An 18,611-nucleotide genomic window follows, 5' to 3' on the forward strand; every position below is an offset into this window, starting at 1 on the left:
GACTCTTCATGACTAACACAAACTCAGGGTTTGGGTTTTTTTATGATGTTTGCTTGCCATTTATTTCAACAAATGTACATAATCTTGACCAGCAATGGAAGACAGACAAAGCCAAAATCAACAAACTTGATGGATGACCATAAAAGACCGATCTAGCAGCAAATAGAATGCACAGAAAAGTGATCATACATTTGGTCCAAATCTCTCTCAGGCTTGTACTGATCAAAAAATAATAGAAAGCATCTTTCAAGGAAGACTAAGGAAGTGACATTCATAAAGATTCATAAAGATTGTTGAAATTCTACTTGTTCCAATTCTCCTCACATGTGACATTATGTGACATCTTGCTGGATTTGTGTAAAGTGCATAGAAATAAAACAACCCAAGGTTTCAAGAAACAGATGCACTAGGCTGCACTCCAGTGCTCAGAATACACACCACCAAGCCAGGTGTAAAGGTCTGTAAACCCTTTCAATAAAGGATAATTCCTCCTATGAATTTTTCTATTGATGCTGTTGAATGTTAGTTTCCTGGGTACAAGGCACTTTAGAGGAAGTTTCACTTCTATTGATACAATATGAAAAAATATTTCCTGTACAGTTTTTAATTTTTTTTACTGATATAGCAGCTATTCTTCTGGATAAGGCAATGTGTCCATTTTAATATATCTCTTCATAATCAGATTTTCCTATCAATACAATAAAGGACTTCAGAAGAAGTCAAGACAGATACTAAAGATACACGTAATCCAAGAAAAATCTTCATGCCCTGCTTCCTGAATAGAGAAGGTACACAAACCTGTAAATTACATGTAAGATCCCAGTTGTTATTCTCCTGATTACTATTTCTCATTCTGATCGTAATCCAGTGAAGTGGTTCCCTACCACAAGCATGGGCTATGTTATTTATGTATTTGAACAAGACTGTTTCTGTCCTCTCACTAATACAAAAAGGTCACTTCAGTATTTACAGCCATGTTCATTAGGAGACATACAAGGATAAAAGTTCGTAGTTAAAGGTTCTGAAGTCTGACAGAGACATCATCTTTGTGCTTCTGGAGGAACTGCTCACAGGCTTGGAAGGTGGAGTGGAAACTCGAGGACAGCCCAGCAATGTTAGTTGTGATGTAGGCCAAAACATCTGGTGTGGCTTGGTTGTAATACGCCACCTGGAAAGCAATACATGTGGTCAGTTGCTTTCTAGATGAGCTAGCTGATTCCAAAATAAGGTGGGTTTCTGCTCAGCTGAGCTTGTGTAAAACATTGTTTTATGATGGGGTGAGGGGATTACCAGGACAGGCCATGGCATTATCTTGGAGTCGCTATTGTCAATAATTACTTTTTTACTCCAACGGGTGAGGGCACCATGGATATTCTGCTTTAAGCACCGACATGTCTCAAAGTATTGATGGATATTAAAGGTAAAGGTAAAGGTATCCCCTGTGCAAGCACCGGGTCATGTCTGACCCTTGGGGTGACGCCCTCTAGCGTTTTCATGGCAGACTCAGTACGGGGTGGTTTGCCAGTGCCTTTCCCAGTCATTACCGTTTACTCCCCAGCAAGCTGGGTACTCATTTTACCGACCTCGGAAAGATGGAAGGCTGAGTCAACCTTGAGCCGGCTGCTGGGATCGAACTCCCAACCTCATGGGCAGACAGCTTCAGACAGCATGTCGCTGCCTTACCACTCTGCGCCACAAGAGGCTCTATTGATGGATATTACAAGGATCCGAAAAGAGCAACTATCAAACGTATTGCAAACATTACGCAGGCAGCATGGCAAACCACTTGGCTGCCTTTCTGGATATGAAGCAGCATCTTTGTGGCTTGGGTCTGTTTTAAGATGTGTTAGAAGTGTAAACCTCAAACCATTTCTAGGAGAAGTATTCAGACAGAGACCTGGCTGCTCTACCATACTCCAGGAAGTCTAAACACTTACCTTGGTGAGCTCCTCTGTTTCCTGCCAAATACAGAAGCCAGAACATAAGATCTCTCCTCGAGTGTACTCTGGCTGTGCTGGTTGTGTTGGCAATGTGACAGACCTGAATGCTACAACATATGGATCACTGGAAGGAAAGGGAAATCTGGTTAGGGCAACTGCAATTAGCAGTATTTTTCCTCTGCTCTCAAACTGAAACAAGAACATCAGATCCTCAGGGTACTGACATGAAGGTAAGCTACTTGGGAACACGCTACTTGGGAACACTCAACCAATCAGAAACTATCCTAATCTTCAAAGCCTTTAGAAAAAGATTCTGAGAACTTTTCCACACCAGGAATTTGTCTGGTGGCGGGACAAATTCCTGGTTCCAGATGACATTGTGGCCGGTCTGGGGCCATTCCAAGACTCAGGCCTTTTGTGCCCCAGATGTCAGGTCTGGGTGGTGAGGAAAGGAAGGATTGGGCCATCTGGGCCCGGCTCCTCCCCACCCACGGCTGCTACTACATCATCCCGGAAGGGCCACAAAATGCCCCAGGCAGCTTCGCCGTGCTATACAGCACGGTGGAGCTGCTTGGAGCATTTTAAAAAATTCAATGCATCATTCTTAAAAATTAAAATCAGCCCCTGCAGTATGGCAGAAACTCGCTGGCCCGACTGCCTCATCTGGAGGCACAAATCTGGGGTCAGCCAGATCCAACAGGGAAAATGCTTCCCAGTACGGACTGGGGAAGAGGCGGGGCAAACACCCAGTGGCAGCCAAGTGGCACTGGTGTATAATGGGTCTGAAAGCCCATATGAGCCTTGAGATTACTTTGAGTGTCAGTAGCTGCTCTTGCAATTGGGGAGAAGTTCTTGCCAGCCTACCCTTTGCTGCAAGGTTCTCTTTGTGATGCTAAGACGACAAAGTCCTGAGGTTTGTTTTCCTTACTGATGGTTCGACTAATTACATGATAGATCATGTCATCTTTGTCCACTTGTTGTACCAATTCAGCGTCTCTGCAAAAAAGGAATTAATTTTTAAAACATAAATAAATCCCAGTAAATCAGAAATTATTTCTATGTAACTTCTCATAACCAACAAGAGGCTGCTTATGTGCTCAGTCAAAATAAAGGCAGATAGACTTTGGAGGTTTTGTGAAACAACTTAGGTTGTGTTGTACAAAATCCAGACAGAAACGACCACTGGACCAGGGCCAGGAAAGGGCAGCTCTTGATCAATCAGTAAATTCTGGACTGGTTTTGTGTCAGATCTCCATTGCCTATTAACTCAGAGCTTAACTCATGTCCACAGCAAACAACTGTGACTGACACTACCCTCTAGAGAAGTGGTCCCCAATCTTTTTATCACCGGGAACCACTCAATGCTTGACAATTTTACTGAGGCCCGGTGGGGGGGGTAGTTTACTCCTCTACTCTCAACCACTGCCCTAATGCTCTCTGATCGCTATGGTAATGTTTAAACATCCCTTCAAAATAAGATACAGACACGCCACAACAATGCATATAAGGCAGTGGTCCCCAACCTTTCTGAGGTTGGGGACCGGCAGGGCATCGGGGCGCGGCCCGCACGGGCCACGCCCACGCATCGGCCGTGCATCGGGCCGCACCCGTGGGCTGTGCCCACGGGCCGCGCCCACGCGTTGGGCCGCACCGTTGGGCCGCACCCGCATGCCGCGCCCACGGGTCGGGCCGCGCCCGCATGGGCGCGGCCGGCCCTGATTCCCTCTCCCTGCCCTCCCGCAGTAAGAAGCTTCCCGGGCCGCAAGCTTGCGGCCTGGGAAGTTTTTTACTGCGGGGGGGGGAGAGAGGGAGCCGCGGCCCGGTGCCATGGCCTTCGTGGCCCGGCACCGGGCCGCGGCCCGCAGGTTGGGGACCACTGATATAACCACTCTCTGCAATGAGATAGTCCCATCTGGGAGTGATGGGAGACAACCCGAAGTGTGACACCCGAAGTGTGTTGTAAAGGGCTGGGGGGGATGAAGTAAAGGGCCGGGGGGGGGGGAGAAGGCATCCTTCGGGGTCCACCTCCAATTAGTCAACGGACCACATGTGGTCCGCTGCCCACAGGTTGGGGGTCGCTACTCTAGAGGAACCCTTTTGCACAGTTATTTTACAGCTTGTTCCAAGTGAGGGGATGCATTCAGTTTGGTTTAGCTGGAAAAAAATACTAAAAAACCCCCAATGCTAGTGATGTTTTCTAAGCCAAATACAAATTAGAGAATATGTTTCAGCTATAACTGACTAAAATAACCTGAATAAAAGTCAATATTTCTAGTTCTTATTCAGGGCTGTTTAGCTATACCAGTCAGCTAGGGTGGTAGGAGCTCTCCATTCCTGTGGCCCCAGCTGATCCTCTCAGGTTTGTGTGCAGCCATGAGACATCTCTCCCCGACTCCATAAGACGGCTTATGTTGCCAGAGAGGCCACTGGAGACCTTCTTCTTCTTAAAGAAAGAGCAACTGGGACAACCTGCCTCTTGTATGAAGTACTTACTCGTAGTGCTCATCCCACTCACGCCTGTGTCTCATGTCCGAAAGCAGCAGGAAGGCCTGCTTTGCATCAATGCAGATTGTCATCTCTATTCTGATAGACAGGAACTTATCTTCCTCCAGCATATACATCTTGACCTTGGACAGTGCAAGCCAAGACTCAGTTAAAGCATCCCTAACAACGATGTTCTCAATTCTGGTTCAACAACAGGACAGATGAAGGGGTTTCATTGTCACAAGAGAAAGAGTACAAGTAAGAACACTTGCAAACTCCAAAGCCTCTTGTAGATTCAGCAAGGACTAAGGCTTAGTTGTCTGCCTGCCAAAGTCCCTGCAGTGACACCGTCTCTCTAGCTCAAGAAATACCTCATAGCAAGAGCCCAGCTAGATCAGTTCAAGGGGCCATCTGTTGCAGCACCCTGCTTCTCACAGGCTTTCCTATAGACCAGGGGTGGTCAAACTGTGGCTCTCCAGATGTCCATGGACTACCATTCCCATGAGCCCCTGCCAGCATTTGCTGGCAGGGGCTCATGGGAATGGTAGTCCATGGATATCTGGAGGGCCACAGTTTGACCACCTCTGCTATAGACTCTGACTCTGCCTGAGGGGAGAGGGCATTAAGGGGCAATTGTGTCAACAGCCTGGGCCATCTCCCTATTCCAGAGAGTGGTCAGAGCTGAAAAAGAACCCTCAGCTGCCAAGATGGAAAAATCCCCAAGCATTGACAGAGACCCATCAGGCACCTGGCATGGACCCTCTTAATGGGTGTAGCACCCCTGTGGAGGAAAGAGGAAGCAGCAAGTCTGAACTGCATCAGTGGCAAGGGAATGCAAAGGCACGCTGCCTCTCAACACCATTTAATCATCATGGCTAATGGTTAATGATGCACCCATTTTCCATGGACAGTTCTAAACCCCCTTAAAAGCCAATGAAAACACATTACTACTATTATCACCAAGCAGCAAGGAATTTAAACACCTGTTTTGAGAACTTAAGAGTACCAGCCTTGTGCAGTTCAGTATCTCCTTGTCCTCATCCTCCCACCATGGCAGTAGCACACATGCATTGCCTGGCATCCTCCTGTGAACCAAGATTCTTCCCCAATCCTCTGAAATGTCTAGAAGGCTCTGAAGCACCCCACCAGGATCCATATGGTGTGCAAGTCTCTCTCCCTCCCCTCCACCTTTCAGGCAGCCATATTGTAGCTGGCGGCAGAATCTCCCACTCTACTGCTACCTTAGTTCACTTTTCTCGCCCAGGTGGTCTCTGGAAATGGAGCATGGCAGACTCTGAAGTATGTGCAGAGCTTTGGAAGACATCAGTGGCTATACACGTCAGTTGATGTGGGGAACGGAACTCGCAAGGTCTTTCCAGACAGATCTCAGGACAGCAGGAGCCTTTCCGCTCAAGGCTTCACTTGTCCTCACATAATGGAAGGGGGCATGGGTAGCCTTAGTGCTGGGGGATAGCACACAATCTATTTCATAGTGCAGGATTCCCATAGTGCTGGAAGGAGCATATCCCAGCCTCAGCCAAAAACAAAAACACACACACAGCAGGGGAAAGACATTTTTGACATGACTGAGCATTAGAAATGGTAACAAGCAGGCAAGCCAGGGCACTTCAGTCTGTCTCACAACCCTGGAATGATGCTATCAGATAAGGGCCTGGGAGGCTGCCATGCATTCTCATAGTATGCCCCATTCCAAGAACTGGTTTCCCGGCAACTTAGTTTCACCACTGGAGGGATTGGGAACAGTCCTCCCCCTGGAGAAGGGTTTCCTAGGGTGACATCATCTGGACCATGCAGTGACAACTGTGTCTCTGCAAGGCAGTCACTGTGTCCAGACAGGTAAGAGGCTGAGCACTTGTGGGCAGAACTTTGAAAGCAGTATCTACCTTGTCTCTTTCGGAGTCAAGCATCCAGTTTGTTTTGGCAACTAAGGTCTTCAGTGCAGAAACATTGTTGTAACTCAGGTAAACCTGCATCAGAAAGCACAAAGAAGAGCAACACGTTGTGAGCAAGCTCCTGCTTTCTTTCTCTTTTCACTTGCCTCCACCTGGCACTTTCCCTTCTCTCCCCATTCCTCTTATCTCCAACTATAATCAACTGTAAAGGGCAGGTTATGGCCTTTAATGTATTGTGCAGCCCAGAATACACGTTTAAGTGCTTTAGGAATAAGCAGATAGGGAGGAAGATGTCTTTACAATGGTGCCTCAGGCTCTTTGCTACATATGGATTCTGCAGTTTGGGGCTATTTCACAATTATGAAATCTCAGGAAATGTAGTAGACTGTTAGCAGTTTTCATAGAATTTCTTCCCAAAGTATAGGAAGTGATAAAATGATAGGAGTGGGTGGCATCGTTCAAATTCAATAAGCCATTGTAATGTATTTAGATATTTAATATATACCCTGCTCTTCTCTCCAATATGGGTGCAAGCAGCTTACACACCGTCTCATCCTCACAGAAACAGCCTTGTAAAGTTTTGTGTGCTGCCAGCATATGCCTGGTTCAAGGCTACCCAATGAACTTCTACATTAAAGCAGAGATTTGAACCGAGGTTTCTCACATCTGTCTGGCACTCTAATCCAGGGATTGCCCACCAGAGTTCTGGGGAACCCTGGGGTTACACGGCCTTTCCCAGAAGTCTGGATGGACACTGACATCACTAGACATCATTGGAGCCCACTTTCCCTGTCGCTCTGCAGATCTAGTCTCTTTCTCCACAATGGAAACAGTAAATGATTGATTGATTGGCTGGCTCCTGCATCTTATTTCCATGCCCATTCTCTGAAGCACTTCCAGGGTTCCTCAAAGCCTGAAAAATATTTGAGGGGCTCCTCCATGGTCAAAAGGCTACTCTAATCATTACACCATATTGGTTGAGTTTGTATAGATCACAAATCTGAATCTCTGGATTGTTTCCTTTTGGAATAGATATTTCTTCACTGAAGAATGTAGAACGTAAGGGATATTAAGTATTCCTCACACTATAAAACTAAGATAATAAACAACATTTCTTCCCTGTGCTTAAAACAACTTTCTAGCTCAACTCAGAAGTCCTGATTTTGCATTTACATCCCTAAATGTTCTGGCACGACAGTATCTGAAGGACTGACTGGCGTTATCCAATCCTTTTCAGAGTGCCAAAACCCTATTCCAGGTCCCCAGTGAAAACAAGGTGACTGGCTACCAAGAGTATGGCCCTCTCAGCAGAAGCAGCCTCTCCATGGAACTCTGCCCCAGAGAAGATCCAAATAGCCTCCTTCTCCCGTTCCTTCTTTATAAATATCATGACCTTCCTTTTAAGGAAAGTGTTCATTAAGAGGGGTATCTGTATGTGCTGCTGCCAATGTAGTCAGAAAAGTGTTTATGTTTTGTTAATGTTATCTATAGTCCTCCTTTCTTACGCAACGTGAGCTAACACAGTCAACAGCATGGGATGGGCTTCCTAGGCTTTACTGCTCGTATTGTGATGGTATCTTATACATTACATTTTAACTCCTACAACTTGAAGGCCATATGTTAGGCCATATGCTAGGCAGCATGCATTTTAAACAACTACAAACAAATAAAATCAGGCATTCCTGCAAGCCAAATCTTCTAACTGGAATGACTAGCCAAGATTTCAGTGTATTTTCTACTTGCTGCAAGGTTCTCATTGCATACGTGATCAATTTTAAATGTCTAATTTTCCGAGGCACAGTCTGAAATTCCAGTATGGCTGAAAACTCATTACAGATTCCAGACTAGTGCTCCAAGGGCAGCTTGCATCCTGTCATTCCACTCCAAAATCACCGCAAAATACATCAGCCTAGCTTTGTCTTTGCTCAGGGGTGGCATTTTAGCTACTGCCCACAAGAGGGCCCTTGTCCTGAAGACAGCTGCAGCACAGAGAAGCTTTATGGAATTTCCATACTTTCTGTGGGCAGCCAGTAATCCTCTTTCAGACGCTACAAGAATGCCGTTTTTAGCCCCACATACCAGAAGGGGAAGGTGGGCTGCCATGTGGCTCACTGCAGAACTTTTATCTATTGGGGGGGGGGGGGGAAAGGGGAGGAGGTTTGCTACCTGGTAATCTTTTCTCTTGCATGGGGTCCTTTAAGGGCTCTTTCTGGAATTAGAGCTTAGAAACTTGCAATGGACCAGGAAAGCTAAAGAGCTACTTTACCTTATTACTTTGGTCCCAAGGCACAGACAAAGGCACCTCTGTATTCTTACAGGAAATGACGTATTTTCTGTAGAAAGTTAAAAAAAAAGATTTGGTTACTCTAACACTGATTGGCAACAAAGGTATTTAATATGTGCTTAAGTAAAGGATAAGACAGCCAAAGTGTTTTAAGTAACCTGCTTCAAAAACATCTTAAAACGAAGAATCCAAGTAAACCAGCATTTCCTGTTGCCAATAACTTGATTCAGATAGGGCCATTTCCCCATGGCCCTTAGTTTAGTGCTGTTGGAATTCCTTTTTTCCTGCTTCACCGTGGCATCATGGTGCATCCATGCATCTCCTGGGTTTTCCTCAGCTTTTCTCTGATCTTTCGCAAACCTTCTTTGCTGCAGAGCTTGGGGAAAGCTGCGGTAAAATATCTAGCCCCCTTTACTGCAAAGATCTCAGAGGAAGGAGTTGGAGGCCTACTTTTAAAAAATAAAATCTGAATATTCAGAGACTCTGTTATTCATACTTTTACAAAAGTACATCAATAATGTGCTATGCAATTGCTGATGTAAAAGAAAATTAGAAAAGCCCCAGTGGTCCAAGGAAAGGGGGGAGGGTGCTGCTGGGGACATGCGGCAGGGCAATGGAGGGGAAATCTGCCACGTGGAAGCCCTGTTGTTGCTGCTGCACTTTTAAGAGCAGGCATGGAGAAACCACTCAAGCCTGCAAACCATCACCCTTCAGAATGGACAAGATAATCATGTAGCCACAGTCAAGCTTAAATGCCCCAGGAACAACCTGTGAAGTGCCCGAAAGGAACATGTGTTATTCAGCAGTCCCCATGGGAAGATGACCCTTAGAGACTGAGGACTTGACTAGACATTACGTTTTCCACGTGTTCACGTACACTGCCTATATCTGTTTAATGGCTGATCCTGCCCAGAGTGAAGCAAAGGCATGAGGCAGCTGACAGTACTGTGCAGACTGCCAGTGAGTAGCAAGAGCAGATGGGCTAAAGAAGTGCAGGTGACCCAGAGCAACGAAGGCTACAAGGGATTTTTCTGGTGGGCAAAGCAGAGGCGGCAGTGGAGGCAAACAGAGAAGCTGTTAAGCCCGTAGGAAGTAGTGACTGTGGATGATGATGCTAAAGAGCATCCATTATGAACAGCATGGCCTGAGCAAGCATGCAGGGACTCCATCTGGGCCAGTGGGATGCCCTGAGATACTCCCTGCTCAGACTGGTACCTGATGACCTCAAAGTCCCTGAGCACACCCACAGTCACCAAGCCCAATGGCTCAACAACGGCACAAGGCACAAACATCCCCTGTTGTCCTTCCTGCTCAGCAACACCCACAATTCTCCAGCGCATCAACTCTGGCCACTTCCATCCTGGGAGCACACATGACACTATCAGCATTATTAAGGGCATTCTCTCTCACAGACGCATTTTAGCACTACAGGTGAAAAAGTACAGAAACTATATCCTGTTTGCCTGCAGTGTATTGCAGTCAAAATCTACTGCACTCACAATACAATACGTATATGTGCTACACATGCCTCCGGGTGTTTAATGACAATGATTACTGGTGCAGATCCTTCCTGCCTGTCGATGTATATGACAGAAGGGTCCCTTTGCCTAGATAAAGGATTCAAGTCTGAGGCAGCACAGAATGTCACGTCAGCACAGGAAACATCTTTGATATTAATATAGGCCTATTCTCAAACAAGTCTTTCTGCATATAAACAAACTGGAACTATTGTACTGAGTCAGGAGGCCAATGCCAGTGCGTATTATCCAATATTTGTTCATGGCCCAATACTAGTCTTGAACCCAAATGGTACAAAACGGCCTAGTGCTGACTGCAGGGCACAGGCAGTCACAAGACTTGCTTGTCCTTGGTTCTGTATCACTCCCATACAAAGTCATTTTCAGGGCCCCAGATAAGAAGCAGGGAGTTGACTGATAACCACTGATTGATGGCCTTTGAGATAACAGCACAACAGTAAAGAGGTGCAAGGTACCAAGTGAAGCACACAGGTCTCACCCTAAGTAGAGCTATTTTAGACATGGAGAATGTAAAGAAAAGAAGGTGGGACAAAGTTCACAGGTAAGTGGACCAGGGAAATAAAAGTGTGCACACATATACAAATGGAATCCTCCATGTTCTTTTCTGCACCACAACAAAAGTAGCACCCATGCAATAAGACAGCACCATCTGCTGTTCCACACATGGTTAGATAATGCACTTTCAATGCACTTTAGAGGTAGATTTTCTTGTTCAGCACAGGAAAATCCATCTGGAAAAGCACACTGAAAGTGTGCAGAATAGGCCCTAGTGAGGTATCAGTGCCTGTCAAGTACTTCATCTTATTTAAATTGTCAACCTCTGCAGAAGGCTCTGGGTTTTAAAAAATACATTTCATATACATATATATAATTTTTAGTGCTTTGCTTGTCAGGATATATTTCCTGGTTTTGTAGCCTGCAAGGCCAGCACTATCAGAATGTAAATAAAGCCCCCATTTTAGTGCAGAGTTTTAAGAATGCCTTTAAATCACATTTTTCACCAGAGTTCAGAATGCACCCCCTCCACTTGCAGCCTCCAGGTTGTTATATGAGCAGAGATGCAGCATGTCTGTTCTAGAGTAGCCAAATGCATTATTAACTCTTTGTGAACAGGTCAGTTTTTAATCAGTTTTTAATAACTTTTAAATTCGAAAGTATCTGCAATAGCAGAGACATTAGAAGGTGCTGTATGTTATTTTTGGTAGGCCACCAATGGAAAGCTAGTGCTAACACTGATGCCTTCACAAACTTTAAAACCCTGCTATCAATATCCTCTGTCAAGTAAAATCTACACAATCATTTACCGTATTTACCCGAAAGAAAAATACCCCTGAATATTGGAGGGTCTTAAGTTGTTTATTACTGTAATTTGTATGTGAACTGAAGATGCCTCCCTGTTTTTCTTGACAGCACATATGGGGAAAAACCTAGTCTTCCTCTAGGTAAATAGGCTATTTTGAAGTTGTTGCCATTTTGTCAAAGCAAAATAATCACAGGTAGTATCCAGGGGTCTACTTATTTTCCTCTGCAAGCTTGTTCTCTGTACAAGGAACTATCACGTTTTAAAGGTAAAGGTATCCCCTGTGCAAACACCGAGTCATGTCTGACCCTTGGGGTGATGCCCTCTAGCGTTTTCATGGCAGACTCAATACGGGGTGGTTTGCCAGTGCCTTCCCCAGTCATTACCGTTTACCCCCCAGCAAGCTGGGTACTCATTTTACCGACCTCAGATGGATGGAAGGCTGAGTCAACCTTGAGCCGGCTGCTAGGATCGAACTCCCAGCCTCATGGGCAGATCTTTCAGACAACATTTCTGCTGCCTTACCACCCTGCGCCACAAGAGGCTCTTATCACGTTAAGTGGCCCTAAAGAATCAAATCTTATTTCAGCCATTAGGTCAGGGTGCCAGGTGCTTCAAGACTGCCAGCAGGGGATGGGGGGAGCTTTTCGAGAGCAGGGAGGAGCACCGCAATGAGCTGTCATTACTGGGAAGTGATGTCAGCACATGGAATATATCAGGGGGGCTGACACTCTAGCTTTGGGGCAAAATGCTATGGCAAATATTTCTTGAAACCATAGGGTTTTCTTCAAAAACCAGAGCATCGCCACTTCCAGGTGACATAAGCACATTGCATTAAAACATGGCACACTTCCTGTTTAAGTCTGGGGGGAGTTAGAGGGGGCAGGTGAGTCTGGAAAATGGGGCACCCCCTCCTGGACCGGGAGACCTGGCAACCCTATCACTAGGTTTCCCCCAAGCCCCCCTTGCCCATGTTTTACTACATTGTCTCAGGTCAACAGATAATACAAGGAGGCCCTCTCAGTGCCATTCTGGCCATTGCCTCAGTAGTGGGAACTGATCTTCTGAATCCTCACTAGTTCTAGCAGTTCAAGTGAAGGTGTATCCTTCTCTTATAATCAAGGTACATATGCTCCAAGGTTAACACTCTCAGTGAAGAACTGACTGTGTGAGAGTTCCTTGTGGTGACCATTTGGGAGTTAAATTACTAGCTGTGTATAGAACTGCAAGCTACTTCCATATCTGCAACTCCCACCACCAATGTTGCAGCCAGCCTCGTTGGTACCGCTGCATCTGTTCCAATCCTACAGACAGAGATTCTCATCTGAGGGGTCTACAACAAATGTTTTTGGAACTAAAATACCCACCCTCTGAAGTCAAGAAACAGATTAACAAAGTTAGAATGGTACCTGGAGAAAGCCAATTCAAGACATGCCCAAAACAGAACACCTCTAGTGGTCACTTACAGTTCGCAACTCAAAACAGTTCAATACATTATCAACGACTTAGAACCTCTACTGAATAATGACAGTTTTCTTTGTTGGCAAACAGACCCCCAATCTCAAACCCACAATTATGCAACATCTAAATTGGACATGGACACCAGTACCAAAGCTTGCAGTAAGCCCACATGCCAACTTTGCTGCCACATATACTCAGATGTAATTACTGGATCTAACAATGTCAGCTACAGCATCACAGGCTTATTCACATGCTCATCTTCTAACACTGTATATGCCACTAAATGCCAACAAAGTTCTTCCATTCGCTACATAGGGCAAACAAATCAAACCCTATTCTAAAGGATAGTCACAAATCTGACATCAAGAATCACCTGGAAGGGAACCTCCCTGTTCACTCAGTGAGGAACCTCAAAGTAGCTGTTTTATTTCAAAGGAATTTCAGAAACATATTAGAATGGGAGATTGCTGAATTACAAGTTTCAAGACAATGGAACCCTCTAGGCTTAACAGGGATATTGGCTTCTTATCTCATTTTTGTTGTTGTTATGTGCGAAGTCGTGTCCGACCCATCGCGACCCCATGGACAATGATCCTCCAGGCATGCCTGTCCTCTACCATTCCCCGGAGTCCATTTAAGTTTGCACCTACTGCTTCAGTGACTCCATCCATCCACCTCATTCTCTGTCGTCCCCTTCTTCTTTTGCCCTCGATCTCTCCCAGCCACGTGCTAAGTAACTCAGTCCTCACAGCCAGAAATTGAAATTATAGGGGTTTTTTTTTGGGGGGGGGGGGAGACCACTGGACACAAACTCAGTTCTCACATCTGTTAATTCCTTTTTCATCTGTATGTCAATTAGCTGCTAGTTATGTGTCTTACCAAATGGGCTATTCTCGGTTACTTACACCTCTTTACTCTAATTAGCCCTTCCAGGCAACTAACCCTTATGTAATATTTAAGGAAATGTGTTTTGCTGTGACTGAAGGAGCATGTATCTGCACATGCTAAGTCTCTAAGTTCTTGCTTGTACTCAGAGTTGAACTTTATGGGTCTTGTAGGCTGATCTACTGCCATTCACAGATCTTGACAATTGCTTTAATCCAATCTCAGCTATAATTGTCCAATTAACTTTGCATCTTGAGTCTGACCACCACCTATATGTAAGGAAAATATGTTGAGGAAATTCCGTTTCACTGTAGCTGACAAAGTGTGCATGTACAAGAAAGCTTATTCCTTGAATAAACCTTGGTTGGTCTTAAAGGTGCCACTGGACTCGGATCAGGTTCACATCAGTGTATTGATTTATAGTGAAAGTGAAAATACTGAAAATTCCTTTGAATTTAGGTTTTATTTTTTTACTACGTACAGCTAAATAAAAAACTCAAAAGATTAATATCCCATGAGCAGACATAAACAAAAAACATGCATATTCCGATTCTCTGCAGAAAACTGCAAAACAATTAAAATACTATTTTCTTAATGTCAACATATATGGCTTGAAAGAGATTTTTAAAAATCTGTATTTTAGTTTGGCCCTCTTGCTACTTTTAGAAGGCAATGGAACATCCATGTGGCAGTTTCTGCTGCACTTTCCTTGCTTCAGTCTCCATCCACCATTGTCTCCCCCCATGCCCCCAGGGGGCTTAAAAAAAACAACCCACGGGAATTGCTAGCATTGTAGCATGTTGTCAATGGTGTTTCATCAGACTGGAGGGAGGTGAGTAGCGGGGTACCTCAGGGCTCGGTGCTCGGCCCGGTACTTTTTAACATATTTATTAATGATCTAGATGAGGGGGTGGAGGGACTACTCATCAAGTTTGCAGATGACACCAAATTGGGAGGACTGGCAAATACTCCGGAAGATAGAGACAGAGTTCAACGAGATCTGAACACAATGGAATAATGGGCAAATGAGAACAAGATGCAATTTAATAAAGATAAGTGTAAAGTTCTGCATCTGGGTCAGAAAAATGAAAAGCATGCCTACTGGATGGGGGATACGCTTCTAGGTAGCACTGTGTGTGAACGAGACCTTGGGGTACTTGTGGATTGTAAACTAAACATGAGCAGGCAGTGTGATGCAGCGGTAAAAAAGGCAAATGCCATTTTGGGCTGTATCAACAGAGGCATCACATCAAAATCACAAGATGTCATAGTCCCATTGTATACGGCACTGGTCAGGCCACACCTGGAGTACTGTGTGCAGTTCTGGAGGCCTCACTTCAAGAAGGATGTAGATAAAATTGAAAGGGTACAGAGGAGAGCGACGAGGATGATCTGGGGCCAAGGGACAAAGCCCTATGAAGATAGGTTGAGGGACTTGGTTTTGTTCAGCCTGGAGAAAAGGAGGTTGAGAGGGGACATGATAGCCCTCTTTAAGTATTTGAAAGATTGTCACTTGGAGGAGGGCTGGATGCTGTTCCCATTGGCTGCAGAGGAGAGGACACGCAGAAATGGGTTTAAACTTCAAGTACAACGATATAGGCTAGATATCAGGAAAAAAAATTCAGTCAGAGTAGTTCAGCAGTGGAATAGGCTGCCTAAGGAGGTGGTGAACTCCCCCTCACTGGCAGTCTTCAAGCAAAGGTCGGATACACACTTTTCTTGGATGCTTTAGGATGCTTAGGGCTGATCCTGCATTGAGCAGGGGGTTGGACTAGATGGCCTGTATGGCCCCTTCCAACTCTATGATTCTATGATTCTATGTTAAAAATCTATTGTCAAGACCTACTAGTTCATCTGAATTCACAGCTTTCAATTTTTTGAGGCAAAAAAAGACTCTAGAGAGTTTCATTGGGCAACAAAAGGGCTAGAGATTTTTAAAAAATAAAAGCTGAGGATTTAATGGTGACAGTAGTGATCACTGATTTCCAAAAAGCCCTCCTGTGGAGCAGAATGGCTGCAAAGGGGACTGAAGCAAGGTGCTGATGTCAGTAGGACATGGAAATGTGTGCACCTTTCCATCCACATGGCATCCAAGGACACTCTGCCATCTTTCCAAAAATGTCACAACACAACACATTTTGGAAAGTTGAGGAAAACACAAGAACAGGATGCATTGAAGTCAATGTTAAGTGGATACACCTGAAAATAGCACTGCAGTAAGGAAGCCAAGGCAGAGCAAGAGAACAAGACATTCACATGAGAACAATCCAAGTTCAAGAAAAATTGCAGCAGAACACGGGAAAACCTGGGAAGTTGATGGTTAAGGGGAAATGTCATGCAGAAGAAATCGCACTCAGATTTAAATGCAAAACCTGAGCAAAGCCGTCATATTGAAGCTACCTTAGATTTTATTTTAGCCATTCACAAGTAGCATTCCTGCTAACCCAGTCACATGGTGTATTCCTAAACCATTAGGATAAATGATGTTACTCTGTAGTGTGACTCTGCCAAGTGGTGTGTTCTCTGGATGTGAGGAGGAAGCACACAGAAGTGACAGATAAAAATGTAAAAGTAACAGAGAAGTCTGAGAAGGAGGTGATTTAAAAAAAAAAAAAAAGAAGCTGCAACCCCCTAAGCCAAAGTAATCCCTTGAATGCAGGATGTATATGAACCTTTCACAGTGTCTATTGTTCTGCATGCCATCTCCAGCCTGCCTTCTTGCACTGCTCTCAAGAGAACACATTGATCTGGTGCTAATGCCCCGAGAACTATGGCCTTAAGGATAATGCATGCAGCCTTGATCTGTGCTCTATGATAAATTATGAATTAGAGACAACCAAACAACAAGGCTATAAATACCCTGTGAGGTTTTAGTGACATAAGAGGAGGCAAGTTGGAGGGGGCTCTGATGTCACCATAAGGCAAAAATGGAAGGAGAACAATGCACAGAACTCAAGAGGTCTTGCTTTATAAATAGAACTTGCTGGAGAAAACAACAGAAAGAGACCAAGAGGGGAATGAATTTCTCTCTCATCTTCTCTGGAGCCTACTTTCTCCCAAGTAAACTTCTCCTGTATGCATCCCTACTGGCCACTTTTCCAATGAGTTTTGCTAGCAGAATCCTAGAATTGGAATAGCATCCTGTAAATGTGTGGATTCCTTCACTTTGAATCAGCATATTTTGCACATAATATATTCAATGTAGAATCTGGCTTCTTGTTGAATCCTAACCTCTAAAGTTTAATTTGACACAATTCCTTATTCTCCACCCCTTATTAAAACTGAGCCTCAGGGCATGCAGTCTTCCCCTGTTCATTCCTACTTCTACCTTCCCAATTAGTAAAATGGAGTTAGGGTCAGAGGGTTCAATCTTTCCCTCCTTTCTGCACAGTCCCAATCCAGAGTGTGGCTATATACACAAGTCACCATTTTCAAACAGATCTCCCCCCACTTTAGGCCTCAAGACTAAAGAATTTCTGCTTTCAGAAGTTTTCATTCTGACCACACTTTATTGTGTTTTTCAAATAATACGGTTTGATAAACTTGTTTGATTCTTGAATACACCCCAGGATTTAGAGAGGGGCCATTTCTCAATGGTAGAACATCAGTTTGGCACACAAAAGGTTCTACAATCCCCAGCATCCCCAGCTAAAGGACCAGATGGTAGGTGATATTAAAGACATCTAAATAAGATCCTGGAGAGCCACTGCCAGTCTGAGCAGGCCGGGGTCCCAAAAGTGGTGACTGTGGGTGCCTGGCACCCACCCATAGCTTTCCTGGTGCCTGCCAACTATTTTTAGAAAGTGGATAGGGCCAGCTGGGGAGTTTTGCTGAGTAAGGCTTCCAATTGGCCATGGAGATTTAAGTGGCTGTGAAGATTTTAAAAGCCCACTTCTTGGGCAGCAGCTGCTACCAGAGCATAAGGATCATCAGTGTATGGCTGAAACTAAGCAGCTTGTACCCCTTTTGTTGCTGGCTCTGTCTCCAGCAGCAGCCCTTTTATAACCCCCATTCTGTGTCTGTGCCCACCATGCTGTGTCAGAATTCCAAAGGTGCCTGCAGACTCAAAAGGGTTGGGAACCCCCAAATAGACAATACTGACCTTGACAAATCAGTAGGCTGATTCACTATAACTTCCAGTGTATTCACATGTGATTAGGAAACATGGGTAGGGCAAGAAGCTATTAGAATAAAAAGCTTCTCTCGCTCACCTGTCCAGTCTAATTTTTTTCCGAGCACTAGCTTCTTTGTACCTCCTTTCTCCATCCTACTTGAAAGAGAAATGCAATGCATAGATTACATTTGGAAGACCAACACAACATACATAGGAACAAAACACGAAGCCTTAACCAACAGACTGGCCAAATGTAATCAGCATCCACGTTCATCCTATTTATTTTCAGGCAACAGTACAAATTGGAGACTTGTAGCATAAGTCTTTGTTAGGTAGATGTCACTTCATCAGATCCCAAAAGTGAAACTTCAGTCAGCAGAATATACACATAGAAGTATAGATTTGCACAGAAATGTCACAGTCTCGCTGACAAACACTGACTTTCAGTTCAGCAACAGGGTATCCTGGTGGAGTAAAAGGTTTTGCCACAGGCTCTTGAAGGCAGTCACATTTATGTTAAGTTTATAGACATTTATTATTTTGCATACCGTTTATCAACAGGCACTAATGACAGATGACTGCGTGTATATTGCGGTGGAAGAACTCTTGATAGTGTGGTCCTACAAGGTTGCCTGACTGGATATGGGGACAGACTTGGCATCTAGACTTGGCGCAGCATCCTGGGTGCATGT

General features: G+C 44.7%; 1 protein-coding gene across 6 annotated transcripts in view; it reads right to left on the bottom strand.

Moving 5' to 3' along the window:
* Positions 1–29: 29 nt before the first annotated feature.
* Positions 30–18,611, bottom strand: part of ACOT11 (acyl-CoA thioesterase 11) — a 174,508-nt gene continuing 155,926 nt past the window's right edge. For all 6 annotated transcript variants that reach the window (XM_077333628.1, XM_077333630.1, XM_077333627.1 and 3 more), the window contains 7 exons: positions 18,017–18,072; positions 8,604–8,670; positions 6,329–6,412; positions 4,434–4,567; positions 2,805–2,936; positions 1,938–2,064; positions 30–1,168 (listed from right to left, as the gene is read on the bottom strand). In XM_077333628.1, coding sequence (XP_077189743.1) covers positions 1,013–1,168; positions 1,938–2,064; positions 2,805–2,936; positions 4,434–4,567; positions 6,329–6,412; positions 8,604–8,670; positions 18,017–18,072 — 756 coding nt within the window. In that variant the 3' untranslated portion in view covers positions 30–1,012. The remainder of the gene's footprint in view (positions 1,169–1,937; positions 2,065–2,804; positions 2,937–4,433; positions 4,568–6,328; positions 6,413–8,603; positions 8,671–18,016; positions 18,073–18,611) is intronic.

This window comes from Paroedura picta, chromosome 4, assembly GCF_049243985.1.
Source record: "Paroedura picta isolate Pp20150507F chromosome 4, Ppicta_v3.0, whole genome shotgun sequence".
NCBI lineage: Eukaryota > Metazoa > Chordata > Lepidosauria > Squamata > Gekkonidae > Paroedura > Paroedura picta.